Source organism: Salvelinus sp. IW2-2015, linkage group LG5 (assembly GCF_002910315.2).
Source record: "Salvelinus sp. IW2-2015 linkage group LG5, ASM291031v2, whole genome shotgun sequence".
NCBI lineage: Eukaryota > Metazoa > Chordata > Actinopteri > Salmoniformes > Salmonidae > Salvelinus > Salvelinus sp. IW2-2015.
In genome coordinates, this window is record NC_036844.1 from 32,140,810 (window position 1) to 32,156,551 (window position 15,742).

Here is a 15,742-nt window from a genome sequence, read left to right on the forward strand (position 1 = left end):
ACTGGGAGGTGATGGGGGTGATATAGCTATAGGGGGGGGGTAAGGTTTTTGGAAAAAAAAAAAAAAAACAGGGATACTGGAGTGAGGGAGTAGAATGTATAGGGGTATAGAGACTAGGCAACAGGATATAAGATAAACAGAGTAGCAGCAGCTTGTATGTGAGTGGGTGTGTAGAGTCAGTATAAATGTATGTGCATATTATGTGTGAGTGAACAGATGATGGAGTGAGTGTTTGTGTGTGTGTTGGAGTGACAGTGTGTTTGTTGGAGTGACAGTGTGTGTGAGTGTGTAGGGCCCTGTGAGTGGGCATAGAGACAGTGCAAATACTGAAATAAAAGGTCAATAAAGATACAAGGTKAACTCGGTCCGTGTAGCTATTTTGTTAGCTATTTATCAGTTGTATTGATTGCTTGGGAATAGAAGCTGTTCAAGAGCCTGTTGGTGTCAGTCTTGATGCACCGGTGTATGACATGTTGTTTCTGCAAAGGGAATAATGGCTTGTGTTAGGGAATGTGATGAAGCTGTCACAGTCTTGTACCGGGAAAGAAAATAGGCTGCTAAATTTAGTTTGACTGTTACTGAAGAGAAATCTCTGTAAAGATAGTAAGCTCTGATGGGAACAAATAAAAAAARGTATCCTGACATGAAGGAACGCTCTCTAACAACTCTTATCTCTCTCTCTAATAATGTCTCCCCCTTCTCCCTCAATTTCCTGTCCCCATCTCTCAATCTCCTTCTAATATTTCTGTTTGTCTCCATTTTTCCTTAGCTGGGACCACGTATATCTTTGGGAGAGGAGGAGCCCTCATCACGTACACCTGGGCCCCTAATGAGAGGCCGAGCACCAGAGCTGACCGCCTYGCTGTGGGCTTCAGTACTCAGCAGAAAGACGCCATCTTGGTCAGAGTGGAGAGCACCAGTGGACTGGGAGACTACCTGCAGCTGCACATAGTAAGGACAGGAAGGTGTGGGGGGGTACTATGGGATAGGGTAAAGGATCAGGGATTAGGTCCCCTTTTCTATTGGGGTTTAGAACAAAGGCTTAGGATGAGCTCATAGGCTGACTGTACAGAATCCTGAAATGCTCTTGCTGGAGATTTTGGAGGACTAATTGAGGTGCTTAGAAAGACTGTGTTAATTGATAAAATGTCTGTCAATTGCCGTAGAAAAGGACATATGGCAATTATTACTCATGATATCTATGATTAGTGCCAGGAAAGTATGCACCATGCATCTGGATTAGCAGGAGAGAAACAATGCCAGTGTTTGCTCATTAAAACAGCAGGGGGCAGAGATTGTTATGGCAGTACATCCCACTGGCAAATGCTTCGTTGACCTCTAGCTCATTACTTGCAATTAGAGTTCCAGTAGAAAGCGATGCAGTTAAACTGTTTCATCTGAATTCATTATTAATTCAATATTCACAGTGCACGCATGCTATGTTACCCTAGCTGTTTAACACTAGGATAGCAGATGCTGAGCCAAACAGTAGCGTGGTGTGTGCTATTTTCTAAAGAAGCCTTTAAGTCAGATACACTACATGACCAAAAGTATGTGYACAACTGCTCGTCAAACATCTCATTCCAATATCATGGCCATTAATATGGAGTTGGTCCCCCCTTTGCTGCTATAACAGCCTCCACTCTTCTGGGAAGGCTTTCCACTAGATGTTGTAATATTGCTGCTGGGACTTGCTTCCATTCAGCCACAAGAGCATTAGTGAGGTCGGGCACTGATGTTGGGCAATTAGGCATGGCTCGCAGTCAATGTTCCAATTCATCCCAAAGGTGTTTGATGGGGTTGAGGTCAGGGCTCTGTGCAGGCCAGTCAAGTTCTTCCACACCAATCTCAACAAACCATTTCTGTATGGACCTCGCTTTGTGCACAGGGGCATTGTCATGCTGAAACAGGAAAGGGCCTTCCCCAAACTGTTGACACAAAGTTGGAAGCACAGAATCGTCTAGAATGTCATTGTATGCTGTGGCGTTAAGATTGCCCGAACCATTAAAAACATCCCCAGACTATTATTCCACCTCCACCAAACTTGACAGTTCGCACTATGCATTGGGGCATGTAGCATTCTCTTGGCATTCCCAAATTCGTCCATCGGACTGCCAGATGGCGAAGCATGATTCATCACTCCAGGGAACGCGTTTCAACTGCTCCTAGAGTCCAATGGCGGCGATACTTGGCATTGCTCATGGTGAATTTAGGCTTGTGTGCGGATGTCTGGCCATGAAAACCCATTTCATGAAGCTCCCGACGAACAGTTCTTGTGCTGACGTTGCTTCCAGAGGCAGTTTGGAACTCGGTAGTGAGTATTGCAACCGAGGACAGATGATTTTAATACACTACCCGCTTCAGCACTCGGCGGTCCCGTTCTGTGAGCTTGTGTGGCCGTTGTTGCTCCTAGACGTTTCCACATCACAATAACCGCAATTATAGTTGACCGMGGCAGATCTATCAGGGCATAAATTTGACGAACTGACTTGTTGGAAAGGTGGCATCCTACGACAGGGCCACATTGAAAGTCACTGAACTCTTCAGTAAGGCCATTCTACTTCAATGTTTGTCTTTGGAGATTGCATGGCTGTGTGCTTCGATTGTATATACTTGTCAGCAACGGGTGTGGCTGAAAAAGCTGAATCCACTKATTTGAAGGGTTGTCCACATACTTGTGTATATATAGTGTATGTTATGTCCCTGTTTGAGTCCGAGCCCAAACACAGCTGACCCAGATGGRGGTTAAAGGAGTAGCTTGTTCCCCAGGGGGAGTGTGTTTGTTTCTTCAACAGCCCTGTTACAATTATACTGTATAAGGAACACGAGAAGCTACCTGGTTAGCTGACAACAAGGGAATCTACGGTTGATTTGAGAGTCAGCGGCAGCATTGACACTATAGACTATATACAGTATGTGTTAGGGAATCTGCTGAGGATAAATTCATTCACTCTTTTTGAAACAGCATGCGTATAGATCCTGTGTTGGTTTATTGTTTATGACCCTCTTATTTTCATAGATTGTTTATTTGTTACCAATAAAGAACCAGAGATGGTAGAGGATAGAACTTGAGAGAGAGAGTAAACTGCCTTATAGATTACATTTTATGCCCAGGTTATTCAAAAAAATAATAATTATAGCTTCATTCTGAGGAAGAGGTGTAACATGTCAAATAAGGATTTATGCTTAGATCAAAGCTATGTCTAATATAGTATGATGGCATCTWTTGCCACCGTAAAAATGTTGCTTCTCCTGTCATGGTTGTTGCTCTAGGAGAAGGTTTCTGCAGTAACTAAATTACCACCACCAACAACAACCTCTAATCCAATTGGTCATGAACGTGACAGCGTTCAGAAGGAGGTGCAGCACTGTGTTGAGCTGAGCTGTTGGCTTCAGGTTATCCCCCTCTCAGAGAGAGAGAGAGAGCACTGGATGATAGGATGAATGCAAGTAACAGAATATATGATATGCAGCATGTCTTTCCTCCTGCACTCAACTTGCTGCAGTTTAGGCACCAGAGGCGGGTTTCCCCATTGTAAGCCATTAGTCACTAAGCCACGGAGTCTAGGGTTGGATCCACAGGGTCTTCAGGCAGGAGCTCGCTCACTTGAATGTGTGTGTTGTGTTTGTGTGTGTGTGTGTGTGTGTGTGTGTGTGTGTGTGTGTGTGTTGTGTGTGTGTGTGTGTGTGTGTGTGTGTGTGTGTGTGTGTTGTGTGTTGTGAGCCGTGTGTGTGTGCCAGCATGTGTGTGCCGCGCTGCGTGTCTGGCAGTCTGAGTGGAGGCCTCCTCTGAGTGAGTGTATAGATTATTCCCAGCACAGGGTTGGGTGATTAATTTACTGACATAAAGTAGGCTTTGGTTAGTTACAGAGCAAAGAGTTTCCACCTGGTACCCCCCGGGCCCCTCCCCCTCTCTCTCTCTTTCTCTCTCTTTCMCTCTGAGGGCCTGTGGGATGAAGCAGTAGTTGGGCCCAGAAAAAGCCCTCTCTGTCAGGATGAGCATGATGGACGAAAGGAGTTTGACGGCCATTTAGGTGTGATGACAACTTCCTGCTGAAAAGCTGATAGAAAAAATGTGTACCTGTTTCAATACCTGTCAAAAATACTATGGCAAGCTTCCCTAAAACATTGCATCTGCAAATGGAAGGACTTTATTTGTAAAAATGTAGAGGGTAATAAAGTGTCAAATTGAAATATGTATTGTTACCCCTGGATCTGAGGCATAATCCTCTTGCATGGAACAAAATGTGATGCTGTATATCCGTCTGGTGTGTGATGGAGCTGTTTAGCCGTTAGGAAGCAGGGGAGTCGCGACTGATTATTGGACATAGCGACATGTTCAAACAATCCCTTTTAACAAGAGATTTGCAGAAAAAAATGTAAGTGACAAGCTAAAGGATCATTTGATTTCATCATTTGAGGAGAGACAAAGAAGCTTGGCTGATGAGAAGGTAAAGAGCTGGAACCCTTCCTAGAGTAATTAGCTGAACCCACCCGTCTGCTTGATTAATACTCACATGAAATTAGCCTCCCCCCCAGCTGTGGCCCATTATGCTACTTAGTTAGCATGCAGTGATAAAGGCTAGTGCTTTGGATTCATTCGTAATAATAGCATTGGGAAATTGCATTGTCTGCTGTGCTGTATATAAAATGTTGAAAGATTGTACATTCTTGGTATCCATGGATGAGACCCCCGGAGTTAAGGCATTATTGTGTGCATATCATGCACACAAGTCTGTTCACCATGTTGCACTAACCTTGGCCCACCTCCCCCATAACCTAATGAGKCTGACCTCTCTTCATGTGCTTCAAAAGATGGTGCTTACTCAGGCCGTTTAGCATCGGAAAAAAATGTCAACTTAATGGGTGTCTCTCCCATTGACAAAAATGCAATAGCAGCTAGGTATGGTCTATCTAGTTCATTGACTGTATATGAACCAGAAAAAATGAGGGTGTGGGATGTCTCGCTTCCTCTTCCGTCTCTGGTGCTTCCTTATGCACAGGAAGCAGCCAGCACTCTGTATGTACCCTGAGTCATCTGCCCTGTCCATGGTGCTGAATTGACTACACTGGCTGAGTCATCTGCCCTGTCCATGGTGCTGAATTGACTACACTGGATGAGCATCTTGCCCCTTGTCCATGGTGCTGAATTGACTTACACTGGCTGAGTCATCTGCCCTGTCCATGGTGCTGAATTGACTACACTGGCTGAGTCATCTGCCCTGTCCATGGTGCTGAATTGACTACACTGGCTGAGTCATCTGCCCTGTCCATGGTGCTGATGGCTACACTGCGTGAGTCATCTGCCCTGTCCATGGTGCTGAATTGACTACACTGGCTGAGTCATCTGCCCTGTCCATGGTGCTGAATTGGCTACACTGGCTGAGTCATCTGCCCTGTCCATGGTGCTGAATGGCTACACTGGCTGAGTTATGTTCAAGGCCGGATTAATGCAGGGGCTTACCGGGCTGAAAATAATGAAAAAAATACATCAATAAAGGAAATAAGATATATACAGTATACACTGAGTGTACAAAACATTAGGAATGCCTTCCTAATATTGAGTTGCACCCCCCTTTGCCCTCACAACAGCCTCAATTCATCAGGGCATGGATCAACAAGGTGTCAAAAGTGTTCCACAGGGATGCTGGCCAATGTTAACTGAAATGCCTCTTACAGTTGTGTCAAGTTGGCTGGATGTCCTTTGGGTGGTGGACCATTCTTGATACACACGGGAAACTTTTGAGCGTGAAAACCCAGCAGCGTTGCAGTTCTTGACACAAACCGGTGAAGTGGATTTAACAAGTGAGCTTTCACCTGGATTCACCTGGTCAGTCTATGTCATGGAAAGAGCAGGTGCCCTTAGTGTTTTTGTATACTCATGTATATAATATATACTCATGTAATTTGTATACTATATGTATATATATTATATTATTTTATTACTGCAACCGCCAACCACAGGAAGAATTCAGGAGCTCGCTCTCAATGAGTGTAGACAACTGCTGCCGCTCTGCTAATTGTCAGATGGGGGAAGGATAGGTGGTAGGGAGGGTCTGCCTTGATTGGGTAACTGATTAATACAAAAATAAAAATAAACGTAAATTATATACATTTGACTGGTCAAGTGTGGAGTCAGGGGCTACGCCCAAGAGGCAAAGAGGCAAAAAAAATTGTAAAATAATATATTTATTTTGTATACTTTTTTGCCTCTTGGGCTCCTGTTATTATTTTATCAGGAGCACGCTCTCCGTGTTCAAAATAACCAGAAAGCATCATTTTGGCCACAATGGATCAATAGTTTCTAAAAATAACTGTGGATAAATGTTATCACAATCACATACAGGAACTGCCAAAATAAAGGAAACTCCAATATAGTGTCTTAAATGGGTGTTTGGCCACCAGGAGCTGCCAGAACAGCGTCAATAATCCTTGGCATAGATTCTACAAAGTGAACCTAAACCATGTCAGGAAAATGCACCGTGACATATTATTTATTTCTATCATTTACTCAAGTGTTAGCTTTATTTTGGCAGTTACCAGTTGCTAGCATGCTCGCCAAATAAACAGCTTGTTGCATTGTGGTGTCATGACTTTACTTTCATTAATCTGAGTACTGTTAATCATGTAACAATTAACTCATTAGGTTTTGGGGCACCACGGAAGAAGTTGTTTAGAGCTTACACATCTCCCGAATGAAACTCTATAAGGTCTATACCTATAACATCAATAAACATTATCTTATTAATCATACCTCTAATCAATATACTCATTCTAACTCTGAACGATCGTAACCTTCTTGGATCTTAAATGAGAAAAGACCCTAGTGGACTGACAAGGTATGACGGGGGGGGGCTTCGTTCGTCGTTATCTCGGTCGGACCAGGCCTTCTCGGAAAGTTATTGGCCTTCCAGCTGTATGGCTCTGATTGTCCAAAAGGGGTCACCCTTTTCCCGTCTTCTACTCTTGTTCACTCTGGAAGATAACCAGCCATGTCAAGGGTTCCCATTGGTGATGATCGTAGTAGGATGGTCTCACTTAAATTCACTTTTCTTGATATCTGACTTAAGACAGCTTATCAGCTGTACCAGTGATTGTCTGAGATGAGCGTCTCTCCTCTTCCTCCTCTTGTTGGTATTCAGGATTCGGACCACAATGGACATGAGCTGCAGCTCTTCGTCTCTCTGGTCTAAAGGAAGGTGAGTTTATTACTTCACCTCGTGTTGAGGTTCAGAGTTCCAACCATTTAAAACACGTAGCTCTCGCCTCACGTTTCCTGGTCTGATGTTAATTTCATCACATATGAGTTCTGTTATACTCACAGACATAATTCAAACCGTTTTAGAAACTTCAGAGTGTTTTCTATCCAATACTATAATAATATGCATATTAGCAACTATGACTGAGGAGCAGGCCATTTACTCTGGGCACCTCTGTGCCCTTTCATCCAAGCTACTCATAACTGCCCCTGCAGCCATAAGAAGTTAAGGACATTGGCTATCTGGATTTGGGTGAAGGAGAAATGGGGGAGCTTGGGCGAGAGTTGCTGTGGGGAGTGCAGGGCTGTTGACCGAGGTAGGGTAGCCAGGTGGAAAGCATGGCCAGCCGTAGAAAAATGCTTATTGAAATTCTCAATTATCGCGGATTTATCGGTGGTGACAGTGTTTCCTAGCCTCAGTGCAGTGGGCAGCTGGGAGGAGGTGCTCTTATTCTCCATGGACTTTACAGTGTCCCAGAACTTTTTTGAGTTTGTGCTACAGGATGCAAAGTTCTGCTTGAAAAAGCTAGCCTTAGCTTTCCTAATCGCCTGTGTATATTTGTTCCTGACTTCCCTGAAAAGTTGCATATCACGGGGGCTATTTGATGCTAATGCAGACGCACAGGATGTTCAACAAGTCATACAGACGCATCCAGACGTTCATTTTTGTGCTGGTCAAGGGCAGTCAGGTCTGAGATAACCAAGGGCTATATCTGTTCCTGGTTCAACATTTTTTGAAAGGGGCATGCTTATTTTTAAAATGGTGAGGAGGCATTTTAAAGAATGACCAGGCTTCCTCTACTGAGGGATGAGGTTAATATCCTTCCAGGATACGCGGGTCAGGTGATTAGAAAGGCCTGCTCGCTGAAGTGTTTTAGGGAGCGTTTGATGTGATGAGGGGTGGTCGTTTGACCGCATTACGGATGCAGGCAATGAGGCAGTGATCGCTGAGATCTTGGTTGAAAACAGCAGAGGTGTATTTGGAAGGCCAAAAGTTGGTTAGGATGATATCTATGAGGGTGCCCTTGTTTACGGATTTGGGGTTGTACCTGGTGGGTTCATTGATAATTTGTGAGAGATTGAGGGCATCAAGCTTAGATTGTAGGATGGCCGGGGTGTTAAGCATGTCCCAGTTTAGGTCACCTAGCAGCACGAGCTCTGAAGATAGATGGGGGCAATCAGATGGGGGCAATCAGTTCACATATGGTGTCCAGGGCACAGCTGGGGGCAGAGGGTGGTCTATAGCAAGCGGCAACAGTGAGAGACTTGTSAGAGACTTGTTTCTGGAAAGGTGGATTTCTAAAAGTAGAAGCTCAAATTGTTTGGGTACAGACCTGGATAGTAAGATAGAACTCTGCAGGCTATCTCTGCAGTAGATTGCAACACCGACCCCCTTTGGCAGTTCTATCTTGTCGGAAAATGGTATAGTTAGGGATGGAAATTTCAGGGTTTTTGGTGGTCGTCCTGAGCCAGGATTCAGACACGGCTAGGACATCCGGGTTGGCAGAGTGTGCTAGGGCAGTGAATAAAACAAACTTAGGGAGGAGGCTTCTAATGTTAACATGCATGAAACCAAGGCTTTTACGGTTACAGAAGTCAGCAAATGATAGCGCCTGGGGAATGGGAGTGGAGCTAGGCACTACAGGGCCTGGATTAACATCACAAGAGGAACAGAGGAGGAGTAGGATAAGGGTACGGCTAAAGGCTAAAATAACTGGTCGTCTAGTACGTTCAGAACAGAGAGTAAAAGGAGCAGATTTCTGGGCATGGTAGAATAGATTCAAGGCATAATGTACAGACAAAGGTATGGTAGGATGTGGATACAGTGAGGGTAAACCGAGTGATCATAGGAGTCCCGTGAGTGGCTTCAGGCAGCTTGCGGGCCGGGGCTAGCAAGCTAACAGAAGGTCCTTSGAGGGACGTCGCGACGGAAGAAAGTCTGTTGTGGCCCCCTCATGCTATTACATCGGCAGACGGATCAGCAGGGCTCCGTGTCAACATAACCTGAAAGGCCGCTCAGCAAGGAAGAAGCCACTGCTCCAAAACCGCCATAAAAAAGCKAAACTACGGTTTGCAACTGCACWTGGGGACAAAGATCGTACTTTTTGGAGAAATGTCCTCTGGTCTGATGAAACAAAAACAGAATTGTTTGGCCATAATGACCATCGTTATGTTTGGAGGAAAAAGTGTGAGGCTTGCAAGCCGAAGAACACCATCCCAACCGTGAAGCACGGGGGTGGCAGCATCATGTTGTGGGGTGCTTTGCTGCAGGAGGGACTGGTTCACTTCACAAAATAGATGGCATCATGAGGKAGMAAAATTATGTGGATATATTGAAGCAACATCTCAAGACATCAGTCAGYAAGTTAAAGCTTGGTCGCAAATGGGTCTTCCAAATGGACAATGACCCCAAGCATACTTCCAAAGTTGTGGCAAAATGGCTTAAGGACAACAAAGTCAGGGTATTGAAGTGGCCATCACAACGCCCTGACCTCAATCCTAGAGAAAATGTGTGGGCAGAACTGAAAAAGCGTGTGCGAGCAAGGAGGCCTACAAACCTGACTCCGTTACACCAGCTCTGTCAGGAGGAATGGGCCAAAATTCACCCAAATTGGTTCTGGACCCAGTTAACAAATGTTCTCCATGTGTGGAAATTCAAAAAATGCCTCTGCTCAACTGTAGCCTATGCCACATCGCAAATGTTATTGTGGTTTTATTATAAAGGGTATTTTTCTTCAACAGTAAATTGAAGAGGGAGTGGGAGGGGCTATGATTTCTATATCCGGCCCTGGTTGTGTTAATTAACGCTGTCCATGGTGCTGGATGGACTAAARGCTGGCTGAGCTGTGAGTGCTGAATCTCTACGTTTTTTCTGAGTTGTCAGTTGTTTATGGTCAACACAATTTACCTGAAAAGAGGATTAGTGGGACTTCAAACAGGCCTCTCGGCCATGTGCGAGTTCCAAATAAACGTGTTAGTGAGGCAGATTGGTGAATGCAGGGTGCTGTTTCAACACTGAGCTTCCTGTCCATATCTGACTGTTTCTGCTACTATGTCTGTGACTGGTGAGCAGCTGCCAGCGGCAGTGTCCCTCCTCTGGGAAGTCAGCTTTTTAGCCYTGTGTTTCCCCAGGACAAATGTGATTAAAAGCAAAGGGGGATCTGTGACAAGGCGGTGCATGGTGTAATAACCACACCTGTTCTTGAAAGATGGGACTCCATCCATAAGAGAAGGCTTACTCTTTTATTCTGTTACAACACTTGATTGTCCAGTGATGCTACCTTTATTGAGTGCAGCTTGAATGTGTTATCCTGGAGTGACAGTAATTCTTGCCTGTTGCTATTCAAAAMATTTGATTTGCGGATCTCCACCATTTTAAATTCTCATCTCTCATTTATGTTTTCCTTGCTTAATTCACATTTTCAAATCCCATGATATTCTTTCTAACCTCTATAATTGGTCGAAACTAGACTGCTTATGTTGCTAAGATGCACGTTGCAGAAAGATGAGACACACAGCACTACCAAAATAGACCCATTTCCTGATGTTCTATTCAATTGACACTAATTGTATGGCCTGTTTCTGTGCAATTGGACCTTTTAGCTTTTTCTCACCGTCTGCTGCATACTCTCCTAATTGCTCTCTGGAGGGTGGGTCTCTCACCACCCATAACTTTCCATTTTCAACCGCACCACTGAATGGCCCTGTCTTTCTTTACATGCTCCATAGGATGCGTTAGCTGTGTATGCTTTGTGGGGGTTTCTAGAAGAGATAGAGACCCACACACTGTTGAAAATGAGGAAAAATACCAAAACTTTGACATACTGACCAGCTCCAATAGACAGACACGTGCTATATGGCAGACCAATCCAAACTCATCTCTCGGCATGTCTAGCCCACTCATTATCTCAGCCGATCATGGCTAGCGGGGAAGGTTGCTCACTTTTTCTGTTGCTAAACCAACTAGGCTTGTAATTTAACAATTGTATTCGTATTTACAGATGGCATACTAGTTTGACATTAAGGCAAATGAAAGTTCACATGTTCAAGAAGGTATTTCTGCKAAAAAAACGCATTTTGATTGCTCAAATATTTTTCCCGTTCAAACAACTCTCCTGTGAAGTTGTGACTTGCGACATATGCCTAGTTTCCTGAATCGGGTCACATATCACCTGTCTCACCTATCACATATCCATATCACCTATGTCAGCTATCTCTGTCTTTTATTTATATACACATCTATTTCCAGGTTCACAGTGCACAGATACAGTTCCTTTAGAGTGGTGAGGGGYAAAAGGAAACAGCGGACTTTATTGTTCTCTAGGATGGGATACRCTGTTCCCTGCAGTCCAATCACAGAGCAGCCCTGATGTCACGTGTAGTTCTGAAGAGCAGGTTGTAACAGGACAGTGCCTTGGGGGAGCAGAGCCTTGGCAGAGAGGCCCTATGGGGTGGCATCAGACAGTCAGCATGTTTAGAGAGGCTGGCCTCCAGCTTATGTCACATAGATCCTTGTCTCACAGTGTTATCTCAGCAGGAACCTTGTAACCAAGTCATTATTCATTCATCGCTATCCAACTTGTTACTCCTTTATTAATTGGAAAGAATAATAACATTTAGACCACCTGCCACCCTTTTGTATTCCAAAGTATTTGAAATGTTTAGTGTTTTGGCTTTTAATGAAACTATGACTACTCTACTTTATCCTTTGAAACCAGGAGTTGGAACRTAAATTATTTTCCAGTCATTTAGTTCTGAATAGAACCATCTTGTTTTTCGTTCCTTTCCACTGTTCCAAGCAGCAAAATAAAGTTTTGAAATGGTTAGAACCCAAAATAAGTTACGGTTTATAGCGTTCCGTTCTGTTCCTTTTTAAACTTCTGAAATCAATTTATTTTGTACATTTAGCTCAACATTAAATTACTTCAGCAATCAGTGTCAATAGAACAACTTGCTATGGAGCTATATCGATTGGACAGACAAGTGTACGGCGCGAGATGCAACTGACATTTTGAGAGAGTGGTGGAGGAGGCTTGGCTTGAAGTGCTGGGCATCATGTTATGACTTGCATTATCTGAATTGTGCCCACAGAATTACCCCTACGGAGGAGGGGCTTCTATGAATAAACTTTAAATGTCTTTGAAATTCTGAGGGTTGGCTTAAGTTGGACCAGAGCGAGCTAGCTACTTAGCTAACAAGCTTGTGTGTGCAGAGTAGCACCAGAATTTAAATAACAACACGTCTTACCTTTTTGAAGTTAATAAATCCAATGGGAAACGTGATAACTATAGCATCCTTAACTAGCATTGAAAAAGTTAATCCATTCTTCTCCAATTATATATCTCTCCCTAATTTCTGAATCACGCTTGTAATGTCAGCAGGCTACAGCAGTCTATGCTTTGAAAAGGGCAGGGACAGGTAGCCTACACATGCACACTGGCAAAGATTTTCAGCTGGCAGGCACTGGGAGAAGTTTCTGAGGGACAGAGTGAGGGCTTTCCACAGGCACTTTGTTGCATCTTTTTGTGGGACTGGAAAAAATGTCTGGTATGTAAAATAAGATTATTAACCGGTTCCCATGCTTTTAAAATAGCGGTTCTGGAACAGCATAGATCACTTTCGTTCCCGGTTCTGATTCTGTTCAGCAAATTGTTTTGTTATTTTCTGGTTTTCGGTTTTGTTCCCTGAACCTGTTCCAACCCCTGTTTAAAACTGGCCCAAATGTTATGACAAGGCCATAGGCCATCTGTACTGTGTGTGCCATGGAGCTGAAGAGTAGATGCAGGTGGGTACAGGCAGCTGCACCCAGACAGAGTGGTTCGGTCGGTGGGTCTGTATGTTCCAAACGGTGGGAAGCCAGATGCCTGGGAAATATCCCCACAATGTTCTTGTCACAACAGCAGGGTGGGAGGCTAACAATGGCCTCTCCTGACAGAACCTGTCGGACCTTGTTATTACCAAAGCACATGCAGACAGGAGCGTCTGAACAAAACTGACCATGAAAGACCTAGTCTTAATTCACCAGAACAAGGAAAAATGCTGRCCTACGTTAGCTGTCAAGCAGGTGTTGTGGAGCATGTTGACTGGGTGGTGCTATTGAGCCAGCAGAGCGAGAGAGAGAGAACAGGCATGTTGTATGTGATCAGGTAGGACAGATGGGCCTGTTAAAATCCTTTCCTGATTTATGGCTGTCCTGCCCAGAGAGTAGGGGTTGGCTGGGCTGACTTAGGTCCAGAGAGCCCCATGGCTGCTTTATGAATTCTACATGGCATGCCCCAAGGGGAATGAGAATTTAACCGTGGGCGAGACTGCAAAATAGCAATGCTGTGCACAGGGGAATGTCAAAGAAATAAGAAAAGGTGACTTTCAAGCGCCTCAATAAACCAAATAAGACAATGTTGCTGGGGGGTGTTCAACATTCTGCTAATCCACCCAAATACTATCTGATGTTTAACGGCTCTTTTTGGTACATGCTTACTGTACTATTCCAGGGAATCATCACTGCTGAAATATATGTTATGTCTCAGCATGGTTGTTTCTCTAATGTTTATTTTAATTGTACCTTTATTTAATTAAGCAGGGAGTCACCATTGAGACCAGGGTCTCTTTTCATGTAGAATGACTCGTTTAAAACCGAAGCTAGTTAAATGGTCTATATTCATATATTCATTTCCAATATGCATGCAGACCTTCATTTAGGATTTGACCCAATTGTCAGGTATTAGTTTACACTGTATAATGTYCATGTGACAAATGAAGCTTTGTTTTGATTTGTACTGGAACTCCATCTCAAGACCTTTTCTGAGTCTTCACTGTGGCAATTGTAATATTGTATAATGTATATGGTATGTGAGTGCATTTGCATGTGAGAGTTGCTGGGAAGACTTACATCTAAGAGGTTTATCTCTCTGTTCACTCATCTGAATGTGATTATCCAGCTGTCAGGAGGGAGGAGCAGTTGTGTCCCCGGCTAGCTGCAGCCCTCAGCTCCTGAGGCCATGGGAAACTCAAGTCACTGCAATATTCACAAAGACCACAATTTGAAGAGACCACAGGCCTTTCTCATTGCCTGGCAGCAGCCCACCAATGTGCTGGGACTGGTAGGAAGGCACTGTACCTCCAGGCCAGATTAGAGCAGAGAGTTCCCCTGGCTGTTGGAAATGCATCAGGAGGCTGGGTTCATATCCTCCCTCTCCTCTTTCTAAGAACATGGCATGGTCCAGTCTACAGTACTTTGATYGGACGGAGGTGTGGAGTGCAGTGTGCAACATGATGCTCACATCACATATGTGATCAACCWGCTCGATTCTGTCTTATGTAGTGTCACAGGCCGGCTCATAGCCTGTGGCAAAAATMAGGGGACACGAACAACAGGTATAGGCCAATRAAAAAGGTTCTTTATTATAAACCAAAAACGATTAACTTTAAACAAAGAAAAAGGAATGAGGTGTGAAAGTATCATAATGTAGGGTGTATGTAAAGTGCAGGGAATCGTGAATCTGTGTGTGTGAATATGACTGAGTGAAAACTACGTAAAACTACAAAGGAACAAACAAAACAGGATCATACCTGGAGGAGCAGAGAGAGAGAGACAAAAGTGGTTAGTGAAGCAGCTTAAATACCCTGAGCCCAGGTGGCTCCAATCACTAACGACCCTCCTCTGCCTGCAGGAGGAACCGCCCCTGCAATGCAGAGGGGCCGTGACAGTAGCAACATATAAAATTGTGTTTTTTACATTGGACTCAGAGCTAGAAAATGGTATATCATACACTACAGTTGAGGAACAATGGGAAAGTAATTCTGCTTTGAAAATTGGTAAACTTGTAACCTCACTTTTGAGAAAATGGCCTTTGAATGTTTTGGTAAACCTACTGGAGAGCTCTTCTTTGTCTACACATATTCAGCATCGTTCCCACCCTCTTAAGCCTTAGCCCCACCCATCTCTTTAAGGATTCACATGGGGCCATGTACTAAACAACCAAAGATTTCAAGACTAAAGGRTGGTTTATACTACGTCTATCGACAGTTGTCGCAYTGACATCATGAACATTTTATTGTCGTCCGACATCAAACTTGTCGTGGTCGTTAAGAAAAAGTTTAAACACAAAAACTACAGGCTGCATGACATCAGCAGCCTGGTGGTGCAAAACAGCATAACTGGTGTATTTTAACACCGTTTAAAAATGAATTTATTATATGTCAATCTAGTGAACCAGGCAACTAAAAACAACTTTCTAAACAATGTTTTGGGTCGTTTCTAGATTGTTAGCTAAATAGCTAACGTTGAGCTAGCTAACGTTAAGTTAGCTGGTTAGCCAGTTCATGTAATGACCATATCATATAGCTGACAACGTCTTCACTTTAGCTCATTTGTCTTATTTATTACAGGAAAATAAATTCACAACAAGATAATTATTTCCAAGTTAATGGCGAACCAATTACAGAAGTTGTGAGTCTGACAAAATAAAAGCAGGGCATTCTACC

General features: G+C 43.8%; 1 protein-coding gene across 5 annotated transcripts in view; it reads left to right on the forward strand.

Moving 5' to 3' along the window:
* The window catches only part of nrxn2a (neurexin 2a), a 365,106-nt gene that overhangs the window by 326,823 nt on the left and 22,541 nt on the right, over nt 1-15,742 (forward strand). For all 5 annotated transcript variants that reach the window (XM_070443705.1, XM_070443701.1, XM_070443703.1 and 2 more), the window contains 1 exon segment: nt 770-951. In XM_070443705.1, the coding sequence (XP_070299806.1) occupies nt 770-951 (182 nt within the window).